Consider the following 25,994-nt stretch of genomic DNA (forward strand, 5'->3'; position numbering starts at 1 on the left):
CCACAACTACATCATCTGCTACACTTGACAGCTAGGTCAAAGCAACGCAGCAGGCCAATATTCAGAGATAATCTGGAGGGATTGAAGCAGCCGCGTTCAGAAAACTGATTATGGATTAGGTGTGCTCTGTCTTATGCTGCTTCATTATGAAAATGCCTCTGTAAGCAGTCTGAACTTTAGGAAAAATAAAAGGCATTATAATGTTAAGGCAAAAGACGGAACGTGAATCTAAAATGATCATTTGATTAAACATATTTAGAAAATGATATGTATAATTGATAACTGTATTACATTTGTCATATTGTTAGAATAATTCCTGCCGAGTTAGGAGAACAGAGACAACCCTGAAGGATCCAGTTTGACTGCAGTGTAATGTAAACAAAGAAGCGGAATGGAGAGGCGGGGCTAGACATATGGAACGTCTCCTCATTGGCTACTGTAGCTGTCACTCAACTCTCAAAGGAACTCTTTGGTCGCACAGCTTTGCACATGGATTAAAAAAATATTTCCACACACGCATAGGAAGTGGGTACACGTGATCTGATATACTCATCAAAACAAAGGCTCGTGTGACATTATATACGACATTTCATTTTATCGTGACAAAAAAGCCATTTTTGTAGAAAGTAGATGTCCTGTCCTGGTTTAATGACAAGCGGTCACTAAACCGAGTGGATTTATTTAGCTCAGCTCCACTGCAAGGAGCCTGTTAGTGAAAACTCTTTTTCTAAATGCATCGGTAGCTCCACAAACATGGCAGGACTTCTACTTTATTTTCTGCAAAATAGAGGAGTCGTGCGCTTCGAAATATGTGCCAAAGCAAAGGAAAACTGTCTCACTAAATGTTAGACAGCTTTTCTTGCCTTTCTGGGTAATCTTTCTACTTGTGTTATGCAGTTGAACATAAATTAAACATGTAGTCTCTCACACAGCAGCTTTACTTTGACTTTAAGTTGACGAGCTCGCTGTCAGAAGTATTTCTACTGAATTTCCGCTCCTCAACAAAGCGAGACTCGGCGTTCAAGTTACCAAAACAGCAAATTAAATCAGTCACAGACATAAATAAAAACTAAATTTACCCAATTCAAGTCTCCAAAAAGCAGGAGACTGACACCAAACCAGCGTGGCTTAGTAGTGGAGGGTCGTCGTCGTCCGCTGCTCTGTTCGGTGTTTAAAGGTCCTTGGCTCCTGCAGCTCTGAGAGGACAAACAGACTGAACCATTTCCTACACGGGGGTGTTCAGGTGCCAAACAAACGCGAATATGGGGTTTTAGGATTAAACAATTCATGTTTAAAATTTTATATCCTTACAGATAGATGTATAGATCAAAATGAATATAAATGGTTGGAAACTATCAATGCAAAGTGATAATACACACATTGTTGTTCTTGGTTGAGATGAGACGTTCCGCTCTCCCTTCACGTGGGACGGTGTTGTTTACGGATGTGGGATAAAGTCAACAGTTCACACGGTTATTTTGTCGGGGGGGACACCTCTTATGGAAATATATGGTCCATCAGCCATTTAATTATTCAGAATGCCTTTTAATTATTCATTAATGTATTTATTTTGTCCAGGATCTAACAGCTGGTACATTCAGTACCATCCATTCTTGTAGGCCAGTCTGTCAGGATTTCCTCTGTCCGTTAGGTGACAGTATTTACCCACTTTGGTGGGGGAAAAAAATCACTACTTTTCTTTCTTGTGCATGCTAAATTGAAAGAATTTATTGTTATAACCACTAAGATTTTTTCTTTCTTTTTGAATATGTTCAAATACCATTCATTCATTTTTTTCCTTTCATTTAAATGCATGCTGTAATTTCTGCCAACTTTTATCAAATCAGGATGGTCGCCTAGATTAAAGCCCATGCTAATGCTTGCTGATAACTTTGAGAGAACAACAACCTTGAAAATAAAGTCATTCAAAGTCTTGACAATTATTTCAACAGTAAATTATTTGGGTTTGAGCTCTGAGCCATAATTTAAATTCATTTGAAAACATGGTGACAATCTGAGGTGCTATGTGAAATACACATGATAGTGGAGTGTGAATAGCATAGATTAAATAAAATTGAATTTTCAATTTCACAAAACTTAATATTAACATGTTCAAAATATGAACATATTCAGTTTACATTTCGATTCTAGGGGGCTGCATGGCGGCATAGTGGTTAACACTGTATGCGTGGGTTCTCTCCAGGTACTCCAGCTTCTTTCCACCGTCCCAAAGACATGCCTGTTCGGTTAATTGGTTTCTCTAAATTGCCCATAGCAATGAGTGTGAACATGAGTGGTTGTTTGTCTCTTTGTGGCCTTGCAATGGACTAGCTAGCTGTCCAGGGTGTGTCCTGCCTTTCGCCCAAAGACTGCTGGGATAGGCTCCAACTTCATTGGATTAAATGGTTAGGATAATGAATGAATGAATGAATGAATGAATTAGATTCAAGCAAACAAAAAACAAACCAAACTACAAAAGACAAATAAGAATTAGCATTTGTCAAATCTAAAAGAAAGAGGGAAAAAGCAATGATCTGGGAAGTGAGGGGTAGTATTTAGTTTAAAAAGTCCATGATTGGGGGAATCTTATAATACAAAATAACTTAATGACAAATAAAATGACAATGAAAGATTCTCCTGCTCAGCCAGTCTTATCTTATAAACGCAACCTAGTAGAGGCAATACAGTTTAATCAGAAACAATAGGGAAAAACTGAACTCATATTTATTTATTTATTAAAGTTGTTTGTTATTTTAGCTCAGGGACTTTAGGATGTAAATAGGTTGGGTTTTTTTTTTATCACCTGTTGGGGGCAGCAGTGAGCGGCCACCTGTCATTTAGAGACGTAGAAGAAGACAAAACATGACGTCATGCTGTAATCTCATAATGGCGGCTGATTTGACTCCTCGGTTCAGAAGGTTGAACAGTCAAACAAGAAGTTTCCGTGAAAACATTAAGCACGGTAAGATCTCAGTTATTATAATATACTTATATGTAATTTTATATATTTTATGTATTCATCACACCGTAAACATACACCACAGCTGTGTCAGTAAACAGTTGTCATGGCGCCCTGACTCCATGGGTATAGTGTTGTTGTCTTATTTATTATTATTGTCTTATTATTATCGTCTAATTGTTATTGACTCTCAGGAATATTGCTTATGGTCAATGAACAACGTTATGATAACAATTATGTGACAATGAATTTAAGTAAAATTGTAATTTTTCGTGCAGGACGGTGGTTGTACACCATTACAAGTCTTCATATTAACATTTATTTGGACACATTGAGCATTTCATCATTATATTTATTTCTATATTTCACATTTATCACCTTTGGGCCATTTAAACCTTTAGTTTTTATTAGACAGCCTTTTTAAAATATATCGGAAAAGTTTTATCTTGACCCTATCAACTGTTTTTACTAAAAATTTTAGTTGTTGTGAAACGGGTAAAATGGGTTTTATTTAACCAATCCCAAAATGTCAGAGCTGACCAGACAATAATTTTTGAAGGTGATACACCTCATCTGAAATATTTTAACATCATGTGTGTGGAAGTTTGGGGGAGAAACATAAAAAACAAGTATAGAGCTTATCCAGAAAAGAGCAATAAGAATTGTATGTAACGCTCAGTTCAGACAACACACACAAATCAAGTCTTTGTTAACTTGAAAGCTCTCAAATTCAGAGATCTAGTCAATTTCAAAATCATACAATTCATGTATTCAGTAATTCATAAGAATGCACAACAAAGTATACAGGGGTTGTTTCAGATGAGGGAGAGTTTATATGCACTACGAGGTACATGCATCCTAAAAACAGATAAATTAAACACACAAACTTAATACCATTGTATCACAACCATTGGAGTTAAACTATGGAACAACTTTTGTGATAATATGAAGATAATATGAAGTAATATAAAGTAATCTACTTTTATAAAATTCAAAAATATCCTTAAAAAAAACAACATATATTACAAACATACAGGACAGAATTACTTTGATTTATGTATAATGTATGGATGTGGATGTACATGTCTGTCCGTATATGTACGTGTTCCATGTGTGCATATTTATACATGTACATGTATGTATGTATATACATCTATGTACATGTAAATGTGACTGTACATAAATATATGAATGAGAAATTTAATTTAATTTGTTGAAATTACCACAAACAGTTAAAATGTGGGAAACTATCTATCAGGTGAGCAATATAAGACATATGGCATGCTACGCTATGACAATAATTTTTTTTTTTTCCTTTCTCTCTTTCTTTTCATTCAATATTGTTACGCAAATCACATAACCATTTATTGGTGCATTATTTTTCTTTTTAAAAAGGGGGCAAATATTACAAGAAATTTTCTTTTTCTTGCTCCTTTTTGAGCACGGTGCTCTGTATTGTTTTGTTTTTGTACTGTAAAGTCTTGTTATTACCTTTAGTATGATCATGTGAGAAAAATATTTTTAAAAAAAAACTTACTTGACTACAAAGTATGAATTTTCTAGTATAAACGGATAAGAAAAGTTACAGTTGTTCATTTGGCCTCTAAATACCTGAGGACAGTCTTTTCTAAGGTTTTCTTACAAGATGATTGGACCTGTGATGGCTCATTCCCAGCTAGATTTTGTCAGATGCCAGTAAAGCTATGAAGATTTTCATTATTTTTTTCTATAATTAAAGCTAAACTATCAATAAAACAATCAAACTTTATTTATGAAGTATTTTCCAACATAAAATATGTAACTCAAAGCGCTTCACAGTTAAAAATCAGACATGAAGGAAACACACTTTATATAAAAAGATACCTTCAATCCCCCTTTTTAGATACATCTAAATGAGAGAGGTAGGTGCAGACTAGTTAAATCTTTTTAGTTGAAGATGGACTGAAGATAAACTCTTAAATTCACCGCTGGTTACTGGATAATATTTTTCCAGATTGTAATACAGAAATGATTGTGTAACAGATTCCCTAAGACCGAGGTGCATCCAAGTATAGCACTGCGTGGTTGCTCAGCAGACACTGAGAAATAATCTGGTGCTCTTTGTCACTATTTTTAAATTTTGTTGAGAGCATGTGGGCCTTTTTTTAATCATGAGACTTAAACAGAATGAAGAAAACAAATTTTTTTTAACAGTTTTTGGGACACTGTGCAGACAGTTTTCCAACATTTAAGAGCCAAAACATATTACATAATAGTGAGTTTGTTCATCACCTGTCCTAAACCTGCACTTTCTTCCAACCTCATGTCTCCAAATAGGATTTTCAGGACCCTTTGGAGCCACCCAGCTGTGGCACAACATCATCCAGGCCCTGCAGACTCAGGTGGAGGTGCGTCGCTGCAGGAGACACCTTCGTTTTCACGCTGAATGTTTCACAGGCTCGGACGCCGTGGACGCAGTTCTCAGCTATTTGATGCAGAATGTGGCGTTTTGCACAAGTGAGGTGTCTCGCCTCAAAGCTGCTCGACTCTGCCAGGCTCTGATGGAGGCCAAGGTGTTTGAGCCAGTGGGCATGAGGCTGTTTCGCAGAGAAAAGGAAGTGACGTTTGAGGACAGCAGCTGCAGCCTTTATCGCTTTCTGGAGTACAAGGTGATGAGCAGTTCTGCTACGAAGGAGGGCGGTGCTGACGCTGAGAACATGTCACCAGTGGAGCAGGAGACAAAGAGGAAGAAGAGCTCAAGGTTGGTTAGAAGATCCCCTCTGTGATCTAGAACATGTAGGAATATTATAATTATAGATTTTCATATTTTGAGAAGATATTTTATTTATAAGTTATTTTATTTTTATAAGATTTTTGCCAGAGAAATAATTATATTACAGTTATGGTAGTGTTGTATTACAGCACTAAAGCTTTATTATAACAAAAATGGCTACTGTGTCTGCCATAACGGTTCTAAAGTGCAGCAACAACCAAAAAAATAATCATTAATGTCAACCTGACCCTCAGCTCTTTCAATTGAAGCACAGACACACACACAGCTCTTTGTTCCCTCTCACTTGCCCGTGTCTTAAGCCCACACATATTTGATGCATCTGTGACCGTCAATACTCAGAGGACATTTGAATAGTTAAACCTTAACATGAATATCATTGAAGGATCACTACATTATATTTTCAAGTCATTATAGAATAATATAGCTAGAAAACACTAAAATGCCCCTTTCCAGGAAAAAAATCTTTGCTTTATAAAGTATAAATAAATCCTACATTTCTCTTGGAGAAAACAGGTGAAAAGGCTGAAGGAGCTCTACCTCGGAGGCTTCTTTCTGGAAACTAAGTTACAAAAATGTAACTTATATTTCTTTTAAACCTGAGTAGAGAGTTTAGAAACACATAGTATAAAGCTGTATATCTGAAATTAAATATGATTATTTTACAAGCAACTGCACATGATAACTAAAAAGGCATCAAGCTCACACATTATTTCTGTTTGTACACAAACAGTGAAACCTAGCCATGAAAAAAGGTTCTGCTGAGTCATACACAGCTGCAAAATTGCAAATGGGACCATAACATTTTTTAATGCGCTTCATAAGGTAAACATTAATGCCATTTAACCCAGTTACTATGTATTTACCTTCACTTCAGGGTTCAAAGCTGGTGATTATCCTTCAGGTGGTGAAACGTTTCCTCTGCTTATGAAAACTTTCTTATAGCATGATTTACAGGCTGGTGTCACTTTCTTTCCTGAAGCCTAACCACTAAACTCCAACAAGGACGACTTAATCTCTTTGTTTTGAGGGACTGATGCATTTTTCCTCCTCTCATACATCTCTTCTGCAACTTAAAGCAACGCAAGTGGTGACAGGAGGATGTTATATTAGTTTGTTTCATTCTTCACGCTGCTCTGCTGGTTTGGTTTGGATGTAATCTTTAATAGAAAGTGATGTTGAGGAATCTGTTCGATTAGATAATCATGAAGTTTAAAGTGATGATTGAGAAATAAAGTAATCTTGACATCCCTAGTAACATTATTTCTCAACTAACTTTTAATATGTACTTTAGTTTATGTTTTACTGCATTAAAGTTAAATCAGTCTGATTAAATATGAGATTATTGCAGACTCAGTTATATTTTGGAAAAGACTGACTTGACTTTTAAATAGACCAAAAATGCTTAATAATCTTCAAAATGTTTCCTTTTGTCTCAGGTTGAATGAGCTCAGGACGATCTCAAACCCTCTTGCTGTCGGACCATCAGACAGGAGGGTTGAAAGGCTTCTGAGAACAATCGACCTGCATCCATCCTTGTCTCTAAATCTGAACAAAACTACAACAACTCCTGGCTTTCTCTCCAAAGCTGGTAAGAAGCAAATCTGTCAGAACTTGTCGTTATGTTGGGGCTCTGTGAGGGAACAAGTCTGTTTGTTTAAAATGGACATATCTTCTCAGATTTCTGTCTTCTTTGTGATCTTTTTTTTTAATGTTTTGTAGTGGTGGAGGAGGTTTGGAAACAACAGACGCTGCTGCAGCTGCTGCAGATCATAGAGGTGCCCATGTTGGACTGCATCCTGACCTCTCCTGAAAGGGTTCACCCTCGAGCCTGCAGAGTTCCTCTGGCCAGCCAGGACCTGGTTTTCTCCAACACATGCCTGGAAAGAGAGCTGCCCGACTCCCTCAGCCTACCTCAGTCAGTTTAAACAGGATTTCATGTTTGTCCTTGTGTATTTGCTACCCACTAGAGACGGAGTCATCTTTTCCCTTCAGGTTGGATGCGTGGCTGTCAGCAGCAGCAGACTGCTTGGAGCTGTTTCCTGACCAGCTGATCGTGGTAACTGGGGAGCAGCTCAGCCAGCAGCATGGCGATACCTCAGTAAATGATGGCAACTTAGAGCACATGGCGAGCCAGAAAAGACTGCTCTTTGACACCATCGCCAATTATTACAGCGGGCAAGAAAAAGCTCCACTTCTGTCAGGACGCTACCTGGATATCCATGCTGCCATTTTAAATTTACTGGGTGAGGTTTGAGAACCCTGTCAGTAATAATAAATGAAACGCAGGCGTCCCTTTTCATGGTAATCCTCTCTTGGGCGGGTTTGTTTCCAGATGAAGGGAAGTCGCAGGACGCCATCAGAGCATCTCAACTGTGTTTACGGCTGCTGGAGACGAGTGTGAGAGATGAACTGCGCAGACTGTTGATCTTCATGGCCACAGCCGCTCAGTCGGACGCCTGCCGTCTTCAGAAGCAGGTAGCGCAACTTTCCAAACAGCATCCAGTCAGTTTCACCTTTTTACACACTTATAGAAGAGAAAACAATGGAAAAACTGCAATTGTGTCTGTTTTTATGATTGTACAAGAGCTTTGTTTTGCTAAATTTCACCCAAAGCTGGATCAGCAGCTGGACGTGTTTGAAGGATCTCTTACTGACGTGTTTGTGTTTTATTTTCCAGACTGATAACAGGCAGCTGATCTGCCGAACCTTTCAGAGAGCTCTTGTTCAGAACCACGAGCTGACCCGATCACAGAGCGAAACCCTGGTCTTCTTTCTCATGGACAATCACACTGAACTCTTCAAGGTAATACGAGTTATCTCTGCATGTAAAAACAGTTCAACAGGCATTAAATAATATTTTTGCCCCAGTAAAGTCCTTCTTGACATGGATTTGTCTGAAAGGTGGCTTGTCAGCACACTGTGTGTGTCCTTTAAACATAGTGGAAACTAAACCAGTGAATGATCTGGACCTTCAGTTAATCCATCTGCTATTGGCTGAAGCCTCGTCAGAAATGGTCTCCATGGAAGGAACAAGAAGTTGTTCTTATGGAAGGTAAACGTGGAGGAAAAGCTTTAGTGGGACAAATGGCAGAAGAACTGGAGTGGAATTGGTGGCAGCAGGTCTGATGGAGGGACAGACCCTCACCAGAGCTTAGACCTCGACCTTGGAGAAGTAGAGTGGGATCATCTGGACGATGAATCAAAAGGCAGAAACATCCAAAGAGGTTTGGAAAAATCCTTCAAGAAGTCAGGAGAACTATTCCTGACAACTGCTCAAAGACATTGCAACAAATATCATCCAGGAAAATTTAGGTTGTTCAGCAAGTTTCAGCAACCGCAGCTGTTTCCTTCCTTTCCTGGTTAAAATGTAAAGAAAAGCAGGTCAAAGCTTCTGCACACTCATTAATGTTGGTTTGATTTCACATTGATTATTAGAGATGTGACGATATGCTTTTGTCGCGTTTCGATTCTTATTTTTTGGGTGCCGATTCGATTTAAATTGCGATTCTCACAATTCTTCGATATTGCTGATTTTTGTAAATTTAAAAACAAAACAAAAAAAATGTATGAAACTTATTTTTACTCGTCATTTTTCTTCATTTTAATTAGGAAAAAACAACACAGTAACCAGACCATCATTCTGCTGCTATAATGCCCAAGAAGACACGTAAAAAGATCAATAAAAACTATAAAAATTACAATATTTATAATGTATTATTTTTATTTATTTTAAAAAATCTATTTTTAACCAAAAAAAATCTTTTTTCAAATTGTGAAGCAAAAAAAAAATCTTCATTTCAATTTTCCGACCCCTAATGTTTATAGTGTTAATCAGCTGTAACTCAAACCAGTCGTGTGAGTTCCTCGCTCCTCCTGAAGCCTCGTTTATGATGTTTCTTATGGTCACGGCTTTACACTGACAGCAAACTGGACTTTCTGGATGCTGAGTCACTGCTTTCAGCGTTTGCTTTCCTTCCCTGACAGACTCCTACAACCCTGATTGAAGCAGTGAGGAGAACCCTGAGGACTTTGCAGCAGGGCAAAGACCCCGACTCAATTGCTTGTAAGTGTAAAGAAGCTTCACAGAATTATTCACACACACGTTAACATCGCAATACACCTTCAGATTTGGAAGAATCTTGAAATATAAACAGTATTTTTAATCTGTTAAAGAGTCCTGGTTAGGCGTGGCATTTATCTTCTGCAGGCAAACTAGTACCCACGCTTAAAGAGTTAACTAAGTTCAGGAACTCAGTTATGACTAAGTATAAAAGTGTTTTGTCCACATGAAGAAGATATCTGTCAATATCTGCCCGTTTGTGTGTGTGTGTGAAATCCTTCTTTCTATGTTGCAGCCTTCACTTTCTGCCAGCAGATGACTTCACAGGAGTACGAGGACCAGCGTGAGGCCACCACCCTGGAAAGCCTCAAACAGCTTCTCTGTGACATTTCATCCAGCAAGAGCATGCCTGTTAAAGAGAAGAGGAAGCTGCTCATAGAGTTTGAGAAGCATCACCCTGTGGTTTTCCTCCAGCACTTCTCCAGTACTTTCTGAAACAAAACTGGTCGGATTTCACAGAAGCGCTGCACAACAGTTTAGTAAAGCAGCTGTAAATACCATTTAAACTGACATGATAAAGAACCTGGAGCTTTTGAGATTCAGGCATTATTTCAGCGGATATGATTTTTGCACTACTTTGGAAACTTGATGCTCTATATGATCCCATGTTTCTAATGATGGTTTAAGAAATGATGCATGTTGTAAATGTCAGCAGTTAAATCATACATTTCTGTCCCATGTGAGGTATTGCTGTAAGATAAAGGTGGAAAAAAAAGTTGTTTAAGTTGTTTGGCCAATCAGCCAGCTGTTTAGCGGCAGTGGTTAATGAGGAGCTTGTGTACCAGTCCATGAAGATGGTTTCCATTGACATTCGGTTCATTTGGGCTTCTCTCAGTGTACTTTGGTGCTGTGTTCTTCAATGCACCAGTGATACATTTACACAGATTGATCATTATATTGCTGATGCTTTGTCATGATTGGAAGCGTCTATTGTTAAGGTAATAGTAAAGTATGCCACTGCAGTTGCATAAATCACATATTCTATTATTTTTGTTTGAGATTTATTAGGAAATAAGAGGATGCTTTAGAGTGTTAGACTAAATGTAGCTCAGGGTGATGTTAGTTGTAATTTTATGGTTGTTCAGTAAATGTTTAAATTGAACTTTTTAGGGTTTTACTTGAATCTTGAGCTTTGTCACCTGATTGAAAAGGTAAGTTTTATGAATTTTAGTCTACTAATTTAATCTTGGGGCAAATAAATGGCCTTATTCAGAATTTTTGATGGTTTAGTTTTTATGAATCCAGATTGTACAACAATAACTCGCTATTTATCTCTTTTGTTTGAAAACACTGAAAGAATATTAGGATGCACTTTAAGATGCTGAAACATGTAACAACATATAAAAAGATTTTAAAAACAATGCCTTGCTTATCCTATTTTAATAACTGACTTATAGTCTGTCGGTGGGTTTTTAATGGGATACTCTGAGGTTGCCTATTTGGCACCAAAGAATGACTTATAATTTTTTAGATTGAATTCTTCATACTCTTAACTGAGTTAAATCTATTTTATTCTTTATAATTGAGGTTGTTTTTTTTTCCGTATGGTCTCATTTTAAGTATTTATTTATTTTTTATCATTTCTCATTATTTGGGGATTAATAAAGTATTTTCATTAGCAAATAGTCACAAAGATAATTGTTAACCATCTACACCTAAGTGATTTTTTGGGTCTTATTTGTCATGAGAAAAGTAAATTAGTTTGTGAATTATCAAAGTATTCTGATAATATTTTAAATACTTTACAAAGTAACCCAGGGAGAAAAACATTAACGACAAATTTACAATGTTTGCTCGGCAGAAACTTTGCAGGCGATTGTAAATAATTGGCCGGGAGTAGCAGTTCCTGTTGTCTTTCTGTCCTCTTCCCCCCACACAGCAGATGGCTGTCTGTCCTTGAGCCGGGTTCTGCCGGAGGTTTCTTTCCTGTTAAAAGGGAGTTTTTTCCTTCCCACTGTCCTAGTGTGCTTGCTCAGGATGGGAGATTGAGTTGAATGAAATGAAATGAAAATGAATGAAAAATACTTTATTAATCCCCAAAGGGAAATTCAATCTTGTAGTATATAATAATAATTAATTTGAGGGGGTCTTGTTGCGGAGGCTGATGGCTGCTGGCTGGAATGATCTTCTGTATCTTTCAGTCTTACAGCGAACCTGAAGAAGCCTCTCTTTGAACACACTTTATTGTTTCTTCACTGTGTTGTGGAGAGGGTGGACCCTCCAACTCAATCTGTTGGTTTCCTTATGTAGGCTATTACGAATTGGCTTTCATTATGTATTCTTTTTCCTGTCTGAAAAACGTGTTGAGATGGCATTGCCGTAATTTGACGCTATATACATAAAATTGAATTGAATAAAAAGGAGAAACTCGGTGATGACGTCAATGCACCTGACAAAACCCGGAAGTAGGTCTTCTGGTTTACTAGCGTGCTAAGCTAGCTCATTTCGTATGCGACTGGAAGACATGGGGGCTGTGTTTCACAGCCAATACTGACAGCAGTCTTACCGATTTCCTCTTGAAACAAGCCTGAAAATCGAGACTCTTTCCCCCCCCCCACTAAGGTAAATATGTTTTATGTTTTTATTTTGTGAAGGCTTCTCTTTTAAAGATGAAACACGTCGCTCTGTGTGTGAAACGAAGCTGCTTACTTAAGCGTTGCTGGCTAGTTAGCTCCAAGGATCTGTCTGGAAAAGAGCTTTTCATTGTGTGACAGTGGCATTAGCTCCATGAACAAGCAGCGGGTTGAAATCAGGCTTGAAAAGAATTTAAAAAAGTGGTTATTTTATACCAACAGTCCTGCTAACATTGATGTCTGCGTTTGGGCTGAGCAACACGATTAAGTTGGCTAACAGAGAGAGATGTCGACATCAGACGAGCCAGTCAAGTTGAACGAGAAAATTAACAAAGTTTTAGCCTAACGAGGGTAAATAATGTGAAGTTATTGTGGGACTATTTAGTCATATCATACCAAAGTTACCAATCTGTTTATAATGAGATCTATCTGTTGTTCTTGGCTAGATGTGTTTATAAGCAGGATCCATGTAGGTGGTTTCTGTGATCTTAACATCTGAAAAACTCATCCTTCCAGTCTGCCCATTACCTTAAAGTCCATATTAAAGCTTAGACCAGTGAACTGAGTATTATTGGCGTTAAAGGACTGATGATTATTTACATGTAAAGACTTTAGATGCTTAGTTAGAAGCACAGTAATCATTAAGATCTGCAGTCTGAAGAAGCCAGAGGAAATGTGTCACAAAATATTGCATCACTGAACATCAGAAACAGGGTTTACATTTATAACTACTCACTGGCTTAAAGTCTATGACACTCTTTCCAGACATAAACTGTGAGCAGTGTTTTGTAGCACTGAGATTCGCATGGTTAACTATTAGGGTTGTGGTGATGTGCTTTTGTTACGATTTGATTCTGATTTTTTGGGTGCCGATTTGATTGCGATTCTCACATTTCTTTGATTTTGCTGATTTTTGTAGATTAAAAACAAACAAAAAAAAATGTAATTTTTTTTTTTTTTTTTTTTTTGCTCATCTGTTTTCTTGATTTCAGTTAGGAAAAAACAACATAGGAACCAGACCATCATTCTGCTGCTATAATGCCCAAGAAGACCAGTAAAAAGATAAATAAAAACCATAAAAATGTCTAACATTTCATAATGGATTATTTTTATTTGAAAAAAAAAAATCGATTTTCAAATTGTGAAGCAATCTATACTATTTTCCCACCCCTATTAAATATACCCATCTGATCCTCTTTGGGGCATATTTAGATAACCTAGTACTCCTTTAAACACGTGTACATCTTCCATGAGGGATTTAATTCATATATAACTAAAAAAAACATGGAAAAGAAATAGGTTGGATGAGGCAGACACAGTTGCTGACTATCCTTTTCACAGCACAGCGGGATGCTTCTGTACATTGTATGAAAACATATCAGCTTTATTCGCTGGCAAACTGCACAGCTTCATTTAAATTTGTGCTTGTTCCCATTTGTTTCTGTAATAGACAATAAGGAATTGCAAATTTAAAACCCACAGCATGCATTATAATGCACATATGAGGTTTTTGTTGTTTTTTTTTAGATGTTTTATTTGATTATTCATGAAAGGACCTAAAACTCCATTATGAAGCGCTTCATTACCTGCAGCTGTGTTCTGCTGTCTGACTTACTTTTGGCCAACATGCTTTTAAGGCACTGACATTTGTTGTTTTTTTTTTTTCTAAAGAGCCTTATTGCTGTGCATCTGAGTGTGCTTTGAGTCATTTTATATTTTTGGAGACAGCTTATGCTGTTTCAATGTCTATACTCCCGAGGCAGGACAACGGGAAGTGCTTTGATGTGCAGATTTTCATGCAGGTGCATTAGAGTCCATGTCTGATAGATTTGCCAGAAGAACACACTGTCTCCTTCAATGCTTGTAAAGACCACCGTGTGTTTCCACATTTAACCAAGTCCACTCTGTAAACCACTTCTCTTTCCTCTTTGATTAAAATCAATGTCTTACCTCAGCTTCCAGATCGAGCCTGAACATGGAGTCCATGCTGAACAAGCTGAAAAGCACCGTCACTAAGGTGACGGCGGACGTCACCAGCGCTGTTATGGGCAACCCGGTGACACGAGAGTTCGAAGTTGGGCGACATATTGCAAGTGGAGGTCCTGGGTTGTGCTGGAGAATCTATAATGGCACCAAGAAGTCCACCAAACAGGTGTGTGTGTATTTATAGCTCCACTCTGACCACACCGTATCATTGTCAAACATGTTTAGACTCTGCTTGCATGGTTAAATGATTAACAATGCTTTTGCTTTTGAAGAGGTCGTCTCAGGACGCCGCAACAGGACGCAGCTAATCCTTGAGTGCTTTGTTGTTTGTCGCTCCTCAGGAAGTGGCAGTGTTTGTGTTTGATAAGAAGATGATTGACAAGTATCAGAAGTTTGACAAGGACCAGATCATTGACTCACTGAAAAGAGGCGTGCAGCAGCTGACGAGGCTGCGTCATCCCCGTCTCTTAACGGTGCAGCATCCTCTGGAAGAGTCACGGTGATTGCATCACAAATTTATTTATCTGTTTATGTAAACAGAAGCAAAGAGGAATAAAGTGAGGGGGATGTGTTCATTTTATTTTTGCACCAGTGTTACTTTAGTTTTTGTCCAAATATCACAACATTTAGTTTGATTTTTAGCCTTGGCACATGTTGTTATCTTGTCGTCTGAAATCATTTTGTCATCTGGACCTCAGAGACTGCTTGGCATTCTGCACAGAGCCAGTGTTCGCCAGTCTGGCCAATGTGCTGGGCCAGTGGGACAACCTGCCCAGCCCAGTGCCCAACGACATCAAGGAATATAAACTCTATGACGTGGAGACCAAATATGGCTTGCTGCAGGTGAGATCGATGGGGGTTGAACTAATGGTTTTTTATTGTTCTATACTGTTATTGTCACTAATAATTTTATTGTTTTTAAAATATTTTATTCTTTAGTATAATGTTATTGTTTGTTGGTGTTCAGCGCTTAGGTCAACTGTGTTGTTATAAAAGCGCTTTATAAATAAAGTTGGATTGGATCGGACTAATTAATCAAACAATTGCTGTTAGAATTCATTGATTGGTCTGTAAAATGTCAGACTGTCAGAGGAAACCCGCCACAGTTTACCTGTTGAAAGGTTGATGTTTAAATTCCCTTTTTACTTTAGCTTTTTAAAGAATTTACGAGCTTAGGTCATAAATTGGGTTTAAGTTCATTATTAATCTTGCAAGTCTTTTAAAATCTGTTATAATTACAAGCTTTTTATGAAGTTGTTTTTTTTTTTAAACGGACATTGTGTTTAAAAGGTTTCAATTACCTTTTTAGTCTCATTTTCAGGTTAAATTAGTAAGAACATCACATTAGTCTGAATTATTTTGTCGTCTTAAATATTTTGACCTGTAGGATTATGGGTATACTTCTTATGTAGCGCGCAGTTATACCCAACTGAGTCATGCTTACGTGAAAATGTTTAAAAGCGACGCATCAAACACACAAACCTGAATACAGGTGAACAGATTCTCCTGTCTGAGGTGAAATGAGATGATTCTGAGTGCAGGAAATAATGCAGAAAATGGTTTTATCCTCTGGATTTTCATTCAAATTGACATTTTCACATATTTCTCTCTCTCTCTCCCTCACTCGGTGTCTCCAGATCTCGGAGGGTTTGTCTTTTCTCCACAGTGGGGTTAAAATGGTCCACGGCAACCTGTGTCCAGAGAATATCATCCTCAACAAGAGTGGAGCCTGGAAGATCATGGGCTTTGACTTCAGCATCTCCTCCAACAACCCCTCAGATGCCGAGGTACGCATACGTTTATTATCCTAATGCCTTTTAACCTGCCTGCTTGCTGCTTTCACCTTTTATCAGAAGCCTTTACATCCATTTGTTCTTTCATTACTTTTAGCCCAAGTACACATCTAAAGAGTGGGAGCCCAACCTTCCTCCTCTCTGCCTCCCCAATCCTGAGTACCTGGCTCCTGAGTACATACTCTCCGTCAGCTGTGACGCTGCTTCCGACATGTACTCTCTTGGCGTGGTGATGCACGCTGTATTCAGTGAGGGCAAGCCTGTATTTCAAGTGAACAAGCACGACATTTTTAAGAGTTTCAGCAGGCAGCTGGACCAGGTGAGTGGAGGAGTGGCTCCTGTGAAAGCGACTGAACAGAAACAAATGATTGTAAACCTGTCTGTATTTTCAGTTATTTAAGGGTTTGTCCAAAAAACAATCATAGTTTGCACTTTTTTCCTTGCTCAGATTTAAGTCATTGACTGAGTAATATTCTTCAGCAGAGCTTCTCTTTCACTTCTGTTCTCTTGTAGTTGAGCAGCATCAGTCCAGCAGTGCTAAACAAGATCCCTGAGGAAGTTCGGGAACATGTGAAGATGCTGCTCAGCGTCACCCCAAACGTCCGGCCCGACGCCGACCAGATGACCAAGGTTCCAACTTAAAAAATAAAACCCGAAAATAATCAGCTAAAGTTCAAGATGTATTCTCTTTTTATGTGTTTGTGATATTTGAATGTTTCTCAGAATGCATTTGTTGCATTTTTGTGTGGATTTTAGATCCCGTTTTTTGACGACGTCGGTGCCGTAACTCTGCAGTACTTCGACTCCCTGTTCCAGCGGGACAACCTCCAGAAGTCCCAGTTCTTCAAAGGCCTTCCCAAAGTGTTGCCCAAACTACCAAAGGTAAGCTTCTGGTTTGGAGCTGCAGCGTGAAACAGGTTAAAAGGATGCATTAGCTTTGCTGAGACTGCTGTTTTCATACTTGTGCATATTAAAGTAGCACTATAAACACTCCTGGCCATAAAAGTAAAAGACTGCGTTCAGACTGCAGGCTGAAGTGAACCACATCTGATCTTTTTGTCCCTACACGACCTGAATCTGATCTTTTCATTACAAATCTGACACCTTGTCCATGCATAGACGTGTTTTTGTAAAACCCAACATATTCCCCCCTCTGGCCAGTAAAAAAAACATGACATGACCTAGTTTGTCTAAAACAAATCCATCCACACATATCTGCATAACCGTGTTAGTAAGCAAATTCAAAAGCATATCAAACCTTCAGGCGGCAGTAGCGCCTCTAATCCTGACCAATCAGAACAACCTTCCATCTCATGACGTCACGTCCACAAAACACCAAACATGCCTCCAACATCATATGGTGGAAAATACTGGTGCTGAATCTTTGGTCGTCTACGTGGAGCTGACAGCGGTGTAAAACAAACACACACGGAGTACGTAGACAACAGATAACGGTAACAGCTCTGAGGACGTCCACGCTGTTGAAAACAAAGGTTGCACGTGTGACATTCTGGTACTTTCTGTCGCAGACGGTAGCGTTCCGGCTATACATGTCCGCATGCAGACGTGCAAATTTCCCTTCAATCGGCAGTTTCTTAAAGAATCGTTTTCGATTGCATAAATCTGTGTTTTTGTGTGGATGACAAACTGAGTCGGAGAAAAATATCTTCGTATCTTCGTACCTGCTACCGACAAGGCCTGAACGACACAGACCTGACTTTTTACTTTTCCCCTCAATGCGAGCCAAGCCACTTGGATACGTGGTCCTCAATTCCTCCTCATATCTGATCATTTGCTGCTCAACTTAAGGCTGAACGACCCGGTCGCATTCAGGGCAACTTTGACCTAGGGCTGGGCGATTAATCAGATTTTTATCTCGATTACGATCTGGGTTTTCAACAATCATAAAAATAAAAGGGTGCGATTATTTTTCTCTCTGCAGTTTCCTCTCCTGCTGTCTTCAGCTGCTAATCGAGCATCTCTGGCGTTGCAGCGCTGTGCTGTAAACTCCTCCCACAGCCGCTTTGCTTTCATTCAGACACTGTTGCCAACTTGGCGACTTTCTCGCTAAATCTGCCGACCTTTTTGTTAAAAGCGACAAATCTAGCAGCTTTTACTGGAGTTATTAGAGACTTTTCTGGTGTTTTGGCGACTGACTTAAAGGCACATATTGTTCTGCAGTTACTGTAAGGAAGGAGCAGCGGGAGCCTCTCCCGTCCTAAAGCACTCCCAGGCGGCCAGTCTCAGTCGGCTCCGGCTGCAGGTCAATGTAGAATAACTGCAGTAGGTTGTGGAAGTTCACCTAAACATAGTTTATACCATTGTCACTGACAGCTGGCTGCATTATTTTCCTATACATAGTTCGGCAAGTTAAACACTGTAATATCCCTCCGTTACCGGGGCGTTACCATAGCAACGTGTTAATCAGCTGGTTCAGATCAGCCGTCTTTTAACAGGTGAATGAGAGAAACGCGCTGCAGCCTGACAGCCGTTGTTTGGCATAAAACGTACATCCAGGCCAACGTAAAATAGTTCCTATATAAGCTGTAAAATCGGATTTAACAACTCGGGACCGTGAATTAGACGGTTATAATGCACGACATGGAGTTGAGAACGACGCGCAGCGTTGTTTATAAATACTGGATACTTGTGTTAAATCATCGAGATTTCAATTTCAGTCAAAATAATCGTGATAATATGACAAAATAATTTTTGTCATAATCGAGCAGCCTTACTTTGACCTCATTCTGGATCTCCTGGAGAGGCATTCTGCCTTCAGGCATGAGGACATGTTGCACATCTCTGGAAAAGTCATGGACCACAGAGCAAACAGAGGTTTTAGCCATGTTTAACAGGTTAGCTAAGGTGCGGTAACCTGCCCCCGTTGCTAAGCAGTATAGCCCTGCTCCTCCCTTTCTAAGGATAATGGGTCTCCTAAACAACGTGGCACGCCTCCAAAGTCTTGAGGCGATTTGTTGACAGATGTGTAAAAAGTATTTCTTGATATCCTAAAGTTCTGGAAGAACTCCAGCTCGCGGCCCGTCTGCGACACCACGTTCACACACTCCACCGTACTGATGTAGCAGCAGTTGCTCCGAGGACGGACGTCATAGCAAAATAACATTTATTTATCCTCTTCAGCATTTTTAAAAAAATTTTTTTATCACAACCTGCTCACAAATTTGCCGACTACCTCCACGCACTGTTTTAACGGTTTCCTCTGGTTACCACGGTTCTGTGTGTGATGTCATTAATGTTTATTGATTAATATTCAATTGAGCAGCCGGGTCGCTTCTGGAGCGTGAGCCGTTCACACAGCAGTCTGCAGACGGGTCACATTTACCTGTAATACTACCTGTTAAGCAGTAAGGGCTGCAGTGTGAACGTAGCCTCAGTTTCTGACCTGTTTTAATGGCATACTGGTATTTATGGACTTTCCAGAATCCGTTGTTGATCCAGGAGCGTTGCAAGGCTTAGACAACCCTTTTCACAACTTTTGCTCACAGGACGCTGCATCACTTTACAGCTGAGAGTCGCTTCTCATGCTGTGTCACATACTAGCAAGTGGATATCAGCGTAATGACGAGGGATGCACTGATCCACGTTTTTCAAGTTCTGATCCGATGCCGATATCTGAAATTTGAATATCTGCGGATACCAATATTTGCCGATACCAAACCTGTTTATGTGAACATTATTGTGACTATGGTTATTATCGCTGTTATAACTGTGTAAGATTTCATTAGGTTGTAATAAATGACCCATCCTTTCTGAAATTACCTCACCAATTCAAATATCATCACGATACAGATTCAGGAATTTCAACAAGTTTTATTCTGAATTGGCACATTTTACCTAAATACAACTATAAATGTGTGGTTTTGGAACAAAGATCTAACTTTTAGTGGAACAAAAAATGTCACATTTTAACATTCAAGGCATTTATTTCTTTTAAAACATGTCCGAAGCATGTCATCAAACACATCTGCACTGGCTTGACTCGTGTGGTATTTGAACTTCTATTAATACCAAGTATGAGTACAAACATGGTATTGCGTCAATACCGATACTGCTAATACAATACAATACAACACAACTTTATTTATGAGGCACTTTAAAAACAACAATGTTGACCAAAGTGCCACATTTGTGGGGGGTTAAAAACAAACCTAATAAATAACATACATTAGGACAACTTAAAAAAAAAAATTCAGACATCTAAAAACAATCAAAAAATAAAAGCAGTCAAATGAAAACAATCAAAATAAAATCAGATCTAAAAAGTCAACTTATTGTGCAGAAAGCCAGCTTAGATAAATGGGTCTTCAGTACAGATTTAAAAGCAGATATAGTGGAGGCCTGTCTAATGTGTAAATGAAGCTCATTCCACAGTTTAGGTGCTGCCACCGCAAAGGCCCGGTCCCCCTGAGCTTCCCTTTCGTCCTCGGTACAGACTGAAGTAGTTAGTCAGCTGACCTGAGAGATGGAGAGGGTGTGTAAAGATGGAGAAGCTCAGAGAGGTACAGCGGAATGGATCCTAAAGTGCACAGGCAGCCAGTGCAGAGATGATAAAACCGGAGTGATGTGCTCATATTATCGGTATCGGTGAATCCCTAGTAATGACTGTCGCAGGGGGACAGTATCAGCGGAAAAGAAACAGGAAAAAATGACGAATAGATAAGACGGATCAACATCAGACTGACTTTTAGCTGCTGGTGAGCTCAGAGTACAGCAGGCTGCGAGATGGATGCCAAAGTTCAGTCTTCAATGAGTGGAAAAACAGATTCCAAACAAAGCATATTCGACAAGATGGATTAAAAACTGTAAAAGCAGAAAATATAAAAGCACAAATAACGCGCTGATGATATTAAACAGACCTTCTGAGCCTTCAGTCTAACAATGGCAGGTTCTTTTGTCCTTTCTTCCCCGCAGAGAGTGGTGGTGTATCGCATCTTACCCGCGTTGACCTCCGAGTTTGTCAACCCAGACATGGTTCCCTTCGTTCTGCCCAACGTGCTGCTGATTGCAGAGGAGTGCACCAAGGAGGAATACACTCGCCTCATCTTGCCTGATCTGACGCCTGTTTTCAAGCAGCAGGAGCCCATTCAGGTAGAAATGCATGTTGGGTTAATTTACAGGAACTGGAGGCTGTGCATGTCCATGGTACTGAGACAGCTGAGGTTTTTCCATGATAGCAGCAAGACTAAGCGATGTCACCGGTGTGTTTTGACTCTGGCTTTGATCATGTGGATATAAGCTGACTAAAGCGCTTGCTGTATAAAATCTTCTCTCTGTATTCTTCTTCCCATGCCTCTTCAGGCTAGTAATATGGTGAGTGGTCTCTGCTGTGAATATGTTCTTGTCACATCAGCTGGCGTATGTGTTGTGTTGTCCGTAGCGCTAAAAGTTGCACTAAAATCACAGTTTTGACTCACTTCTACTTACAAACATTCTCCATCGTGACACATAAGCGAGTTTTCTTTTCCAGTATGCTTTTCCTAACTGGTCTTACTGTGGTGTGCAGATCCTGCTGATATTCCTGCAAAAGATGGACCTGCTTCTGACGAAGACGCCTCCAGAGGACATCAAGAACAGCGTGCTGCCCATGGTCTACAGAGCTCTGGAGGCTCCCTCAGTACAGATCCAGGTGAAAAAGGGAAACTTTTTAGTTCTGCAGAAAATTCCACACCAGCTGCCAATTTTGATTAATGGATGTACATTTTTAGTATTCCACATGGAAACCTTGGCAAGCTCTAATTATTTTGCCTGCAGGCGCTCTTTGTTCTAGCTTTTTCGTGGGATCTGGAGAGCACAGAGAGAATGAATGCTATTCTCTGCATCATAACACTCATTTTTCATATCGTCTTATCTGTGGCTGAGCAGGAGCTGTGCCTGAACATCATCCCAACGTTCGCCAACCTAATCGAATATCCGTCTATGAAGAATTCTCTCATCCCCCGGATCAAATCGGCCTGCCTACAGACCTCCTCACTTGCTGTGAGTCGTCCATCAAACATTTATGCTTCTCTTTTATTTATTTAAAAGTATTTGTGTGTAGATATGTATATTATATATATATATATATATATATATATAAAATATATATATATATATATATATATATATATAAAATATATATATATATATATATATATATATATATAAAATATATATATATATATATATATATATATAAAATATATATATATATATATATATATATATATATATATATTTTATATATTATATAATATAAATATAAATACATTTTATGTATAATAAATTTTATATATAAAAGTTTGGTTTTTATTCATGTTTTTTTAAATGACTGATTTTTTTTTTTTAATTCAAGTAAAAAATAATAATTTTATTGAAATAAATTAATAATGATCTAAAGAATAACAGTAAAAAATTATGTATTTATATTTTTGTCCCTCTCCAACTAATGTTCCTTCTTACTTTTGTCGCTGTCGACTACTAAATGAATCATCTGCAGGTGCGAGTGAACTCTCTGGTGTGTCTGGGAAAGATTCTGGAATATCTAGACAAATGGTTCGTCATTGACGAGATCCTGCCCTTCCTACAACAGATTCCCTCCAGAGAACCAGCTGTGCTCATGGGCATTTTAGGTAAACAAACCAGAGCATCAACAGTCGTTCACTGATTAGTTCATGATCTAATATTTGACCCATTTCCTGCTTACTGTAGGTATCTATAAGTGCACCTTCAGTCACAAGAAGCTTGGTATCCCAAAGGAGCATCTTGCCACCAAGACCTTGCCCCACCTCGTCTCTCTAAGCATAGACAACAACCTCAATCTTAACCAGGTACCGCACCACAAGACTCATCCATGTCTGAAAATGTCTCATTAATTTTCATTCCAAAAGTTTTTTTATTTGACTGCACACACTGTACACGACGCAGTAGAAGAAGATGCGATGATCTTGTCCATATTTCAGTTTAACTCCTTTATGGTGGTTATCCGCGACATGCTGAGCCGCATGGAGGCTGAACACAAGACCAAGCTGGAGCAGCTGCACGTCATGCAGGAGCAACAGAGGTATCTGTTCGTTTGACGATAGTTTGTGTGCTTATTTAGTTCTAAGAAACGAACAATTAATCTTTCAAATGAGGATTAAATATGTTTTAATGTTGTGTTTTCATCGTTCATCAGGAGTCTGAACATCTCAAATCCAGGGAGCCAATCAGAGGAGACCAAGAGCCCACCTAACTCCGGCAACCAGGTAGGAGGCGGTTTTATCTGAGATAATATGGGTGTTCGTTGAACGCACATACGTGTTGTGAGACTGTGGACTGTTTTTGTGCTCAGATTGATGACATCTTCGGTAGCACTGGCGTTAATGGGAAGGAAAATGGATCCAGTTCAACAAGCTCGCAGCCAAACAGAGTACGTACATGACCTCATAGTGCATTTAGGCATTGTGTCCGCAGGTCAGTTGGTTTACGTTGTATCTGCCTCTGCACGCCTCCTAGATGTCTCTGACGCTGGAGGAGAAGCAGCGATTGGCTAAGGAGCAGGAGCAGGCGGCCAAACTGAGGAGCCAGCAGCCGTTGGCGCCACAATCAATCAAACCAGCCGCCACGGCCAACGCGCAGGTAAAGCCTGAACACACGGGCACTTCGACACACAGGCGCTCCAACACACGGGCGCTGCGACACCAGCTTGTTGTCATGAATCGGGTCTTTTTCTTCCAGACTAAAGATCTGACCAGCAGCCTGCTCAACAACATGACATCCCTCAACAGCCTGTCTTTGGCCAACACAGCTCAACCCGCACCAGTTCAGGGCACCACCATGCCTGCCTTCCCTTCCACTGGTCCTATGGTGGGCTCCATGGGTGCTCCAATGTCAAACGGTTTCAACCCAACGATGGGCTTTCAGACAGGAGGCTTGGGAATGGGCATGCGGCCCGCAGGCCCCAGCCTTTATGGTGGGATGGCCACCACCACCAGCACCCCAAACTTTGGAGTCCTCACACAGAATCAAGGACCAACTGGGCAGACCAGTAAAGCTCCTGACATGTCAGCCTTAGACAGTCTTTTTACACCCAGCAAGCCCAAAGTCCCTCTCAACCAAATGGGTCCCCAGTCCACACCTGGAAGCAACACCCCCTGGCTAAGCCAGTTTGGTTCAGGCCAGAACAGTCAGACCCAGATGCAGGGTGTGCCAGTAGCTATGGGAGGGGTGCCCGCTGGGTTTGGGATGCAAGCGAACCCATTTTTCAGCCCCCAGAACTTTTCTCAGCCAGCTGGAGCTCCTAGCATGAACCAGGCTGGGGTTAAACAAAGCGCATCTGTGAACAACGATCTGAAAGACTTGTTTGGCTAAACACGACCCAGTTGCACACAGGAGGAGTATGAATTCTCACAAGACGCACCGTGGAGGACTTTCAGGGGTCTTTCTGTTTGTTTTTAATCTCACTTGGGTTTAGAGTCTGACTTGTGCCCACATTTAACCTGGTTTCCAATGTTCTCGACCAGACGGAGGTACATTCGGGTGGGGATTTCTACTTCTATGCTGTGGTCTGTATATGCTGCGGGTTTCCTACTGTTTTGTACTTGACATTCTTGGGATGGGTTGAGATGAATTCCAGCTTCTTCTTTTCTTCCTGAGGTTTAGGGTAATGTGACGAATGGTTGAGTGAATGGAGTGTATTTTAGTTCATGAACAAGATGCTGTGGATGAGGAGAGGCTGCTTAAATGCTTCACAGCTGCTTACGTTTTGGCATCTTCACTGCTTTATTGATTGTTTCAGGATCTGCAGCATGCTAGAAGTGATCAGAAACTTGTCTTAGGAACAGTCGGCATCCATCAGGTGGCTTGAAGTGTTGCACTGATCTGCATCCAGGAGCCCCCCCCTATAGAGCCCCCTTGTAGAAAAGCAACTCAAGTTGTGACATACATGAAGCGAACCATGTAGTTCTGTGCTTCATCTCCATGGCGATTCTTTTTGCAGCATTACGAACATCTAATTGTTAAATTGTACTCATACTTGTCGAAGTTTTTTCTACGTAGTTTAATTTTTTTTTTTTTTTTTTTTATGGCGTAGCGAAGCTTTCACTCTTTATTCCTTAAATTGATTTATAAACAAGTGAAACACAAAGTTTACCAACTTTGCTTACAACTGACTCAGTAATAACATAATTAAAGAGTTATCATGGAGTGTGATGTGTTACAGTAGTTTCCTTTTCACAACATGCTAATGCTAATGCTAACGGCCGTACACATGGCGCTCATGCACTGCTGATGCGAATGTGCCTTCAGGGGTACGCGATTAGTTACTCACGTATGAACATTTTCCTGTCGCACTCTGCTCTATGTCTTTTTCCTTTTGAATGCCTTGCTTTGTTACTGACCTCAGCGACAACAGAAACATTCAACTTTTTTTTTTTTTTTGGTTGATTTTTGTGACCAATTGCATTAATTTCCACGTGAGATCGGTCAAACTTTTGCTGATCAATTCATGAAATGAAGATTTATCATAATATATATTAAAGATATCACTATATATTTTGGTTCCAGCACTTTGAAGCTGTCCGAGGACCCGTGGGGGTGACATGAAGGGTAAACACAAAGTTATTTAACAGTGGAAGAGGCCTTAGATGAGTGCAATAATCCTTATTGGTTGTTCAGGGTGCATATCGATTGGCTGACCTACAGTGTCTCCAGAAGTCTGTCAGATTTTCAAAACAGCTGAACATTGTGTATTCATAATAAATCTTTACATTTTAGAGGTTTTTAAACAGTTCTGAGTGTTTTTAAGCACCTT

The 25,994-nt window shown here is 39.6% G+C and overlaps 3 protein-coding genes across 3 annotated transcripts in view; 2 read left to right on the forward strand and 1 right to left on the reverse strand.

Moving 5' to 3' along the window:
- Positions 1 to 1,184, reverse strand: part of tcp11l2 (t-complex 11, testis-specific-like 2) — an 11,601-nt gene extending 10,417 nt beyond the window's left edge. The window contains exon 1 of the mRNA XM_079262801.1: positions 1,080 to 1,184. The gene's annotated coding sequence lies outside the window, so the exon portion shown is untranslated. The remainder of the gene's footprint in view (positions 1 to 1,079) is intronic.
- A 1,696-nt stretch (positions 1,185 to 2,880) lies between these two features.
- On the forward strand, positions 2,881 to 11,114 carry depdc4 (DEP domain containing 4). Its single transcript, XM_079263361.1, has 9 exons — positions 2,881 to 2,962; positions 5,276 to 5,699; positions 7,169 to 7,320; positions 7,452 to 7,647; positions 7,725 to 7,975; positions 8,065 to 8,207; positions 8,410 to 8,535; positions 9,717 to 9,795; positions 10,088 to 11,114. The coding sequence occupies exons 1-9, from the start codon at positions 2,887 to 2,889 to the stop codon at positions 10,285 to 10,287; spliced, it is 1,647 nt and encodes a 548-aa protein (XP_079119487.1). The 5' UTR covers positions 2,881 to 2,886; the 3' UTR covers positions 10,288 to 11,114.
- A 3,286-nt stretch (positions 11,115 to 14,400) lies between these two features.
- Positions 14,401 to 25,088, forward strand: scyl2 (SCY1 like pseudokinase 2; the record flags this gene model as incomplete). The annotated part of the gene is made up of 18 exons (XM_079263268.1): positions 14,401 to 14,577; positions 14,753 to 14,910; positions 15,110 to 15,254; positions 16,049 to 16,198; positions 16,302 to 16,523; positions 16,718 to 16,834; positions 16,961 to 17,086; positions 21,137 to 21,313; positions 21,524 to 21,535; positions 21,729 to 21,851; positions 22,088 to 22,201; positions 22,701 to 22,833; positions 22,913 to 23,031; positions 23,164 to 23,264; positions 23,379 to 23,448; positions 23,535 to 23,612; positions 23,699 to 23,821; positions 23,921 to 25,088. The coding sequence occupies 18 exons, from the start codon at positions 14,401 to 14,403 to the stop codon at positions 24,551 to 24,553; spliced, it is 2,778 nt and encodes a 925-aa protein (XP_079119394.1). The 3' UTR covers positions 24,554 to 25,088.
- Between the last annotated feature and the right edge of the window lie 906 nt (positions 25,089 to 25,994).

The sequence above is a fragment of the Telmatherina bonti genome (genome assembly GCF_933228915.1).
Source record: "Telmatherina bonti genome assembly, chromosome: 23".
Classification (NCBI taxonomy): domain Eukaryota; kingdom Metazoa; phylum Chordata; class Actinopteri; order Atheriniformes; family Telmatherinidae; genus Telmatherina; species Telmatherina bonti.

Coding starts and splice junctions, on each gene's coding strand:
- depdc4 (XM_079263361.1), top strand. CDS start 2,887: ATGGCGGCTGATTTGACTCCTCGGTTCAGAAGGTTGAACAGTCAAACA. Junction 7,321..7,451: donor TGGCTTTCTCTCCAAAGCTG/GTAAGAAGCAAA, acceptor AATGTTTTGTAG/TGGTGGAGGAGGTTTGGAAA. Junction 7,976..8,064: donor TGCCATTTTAAATTTACTGG/GTGAGGTTTGAG, acceptor GTTTGTTTCCAG/ATGAAGGGAAGTCGCAGGAC.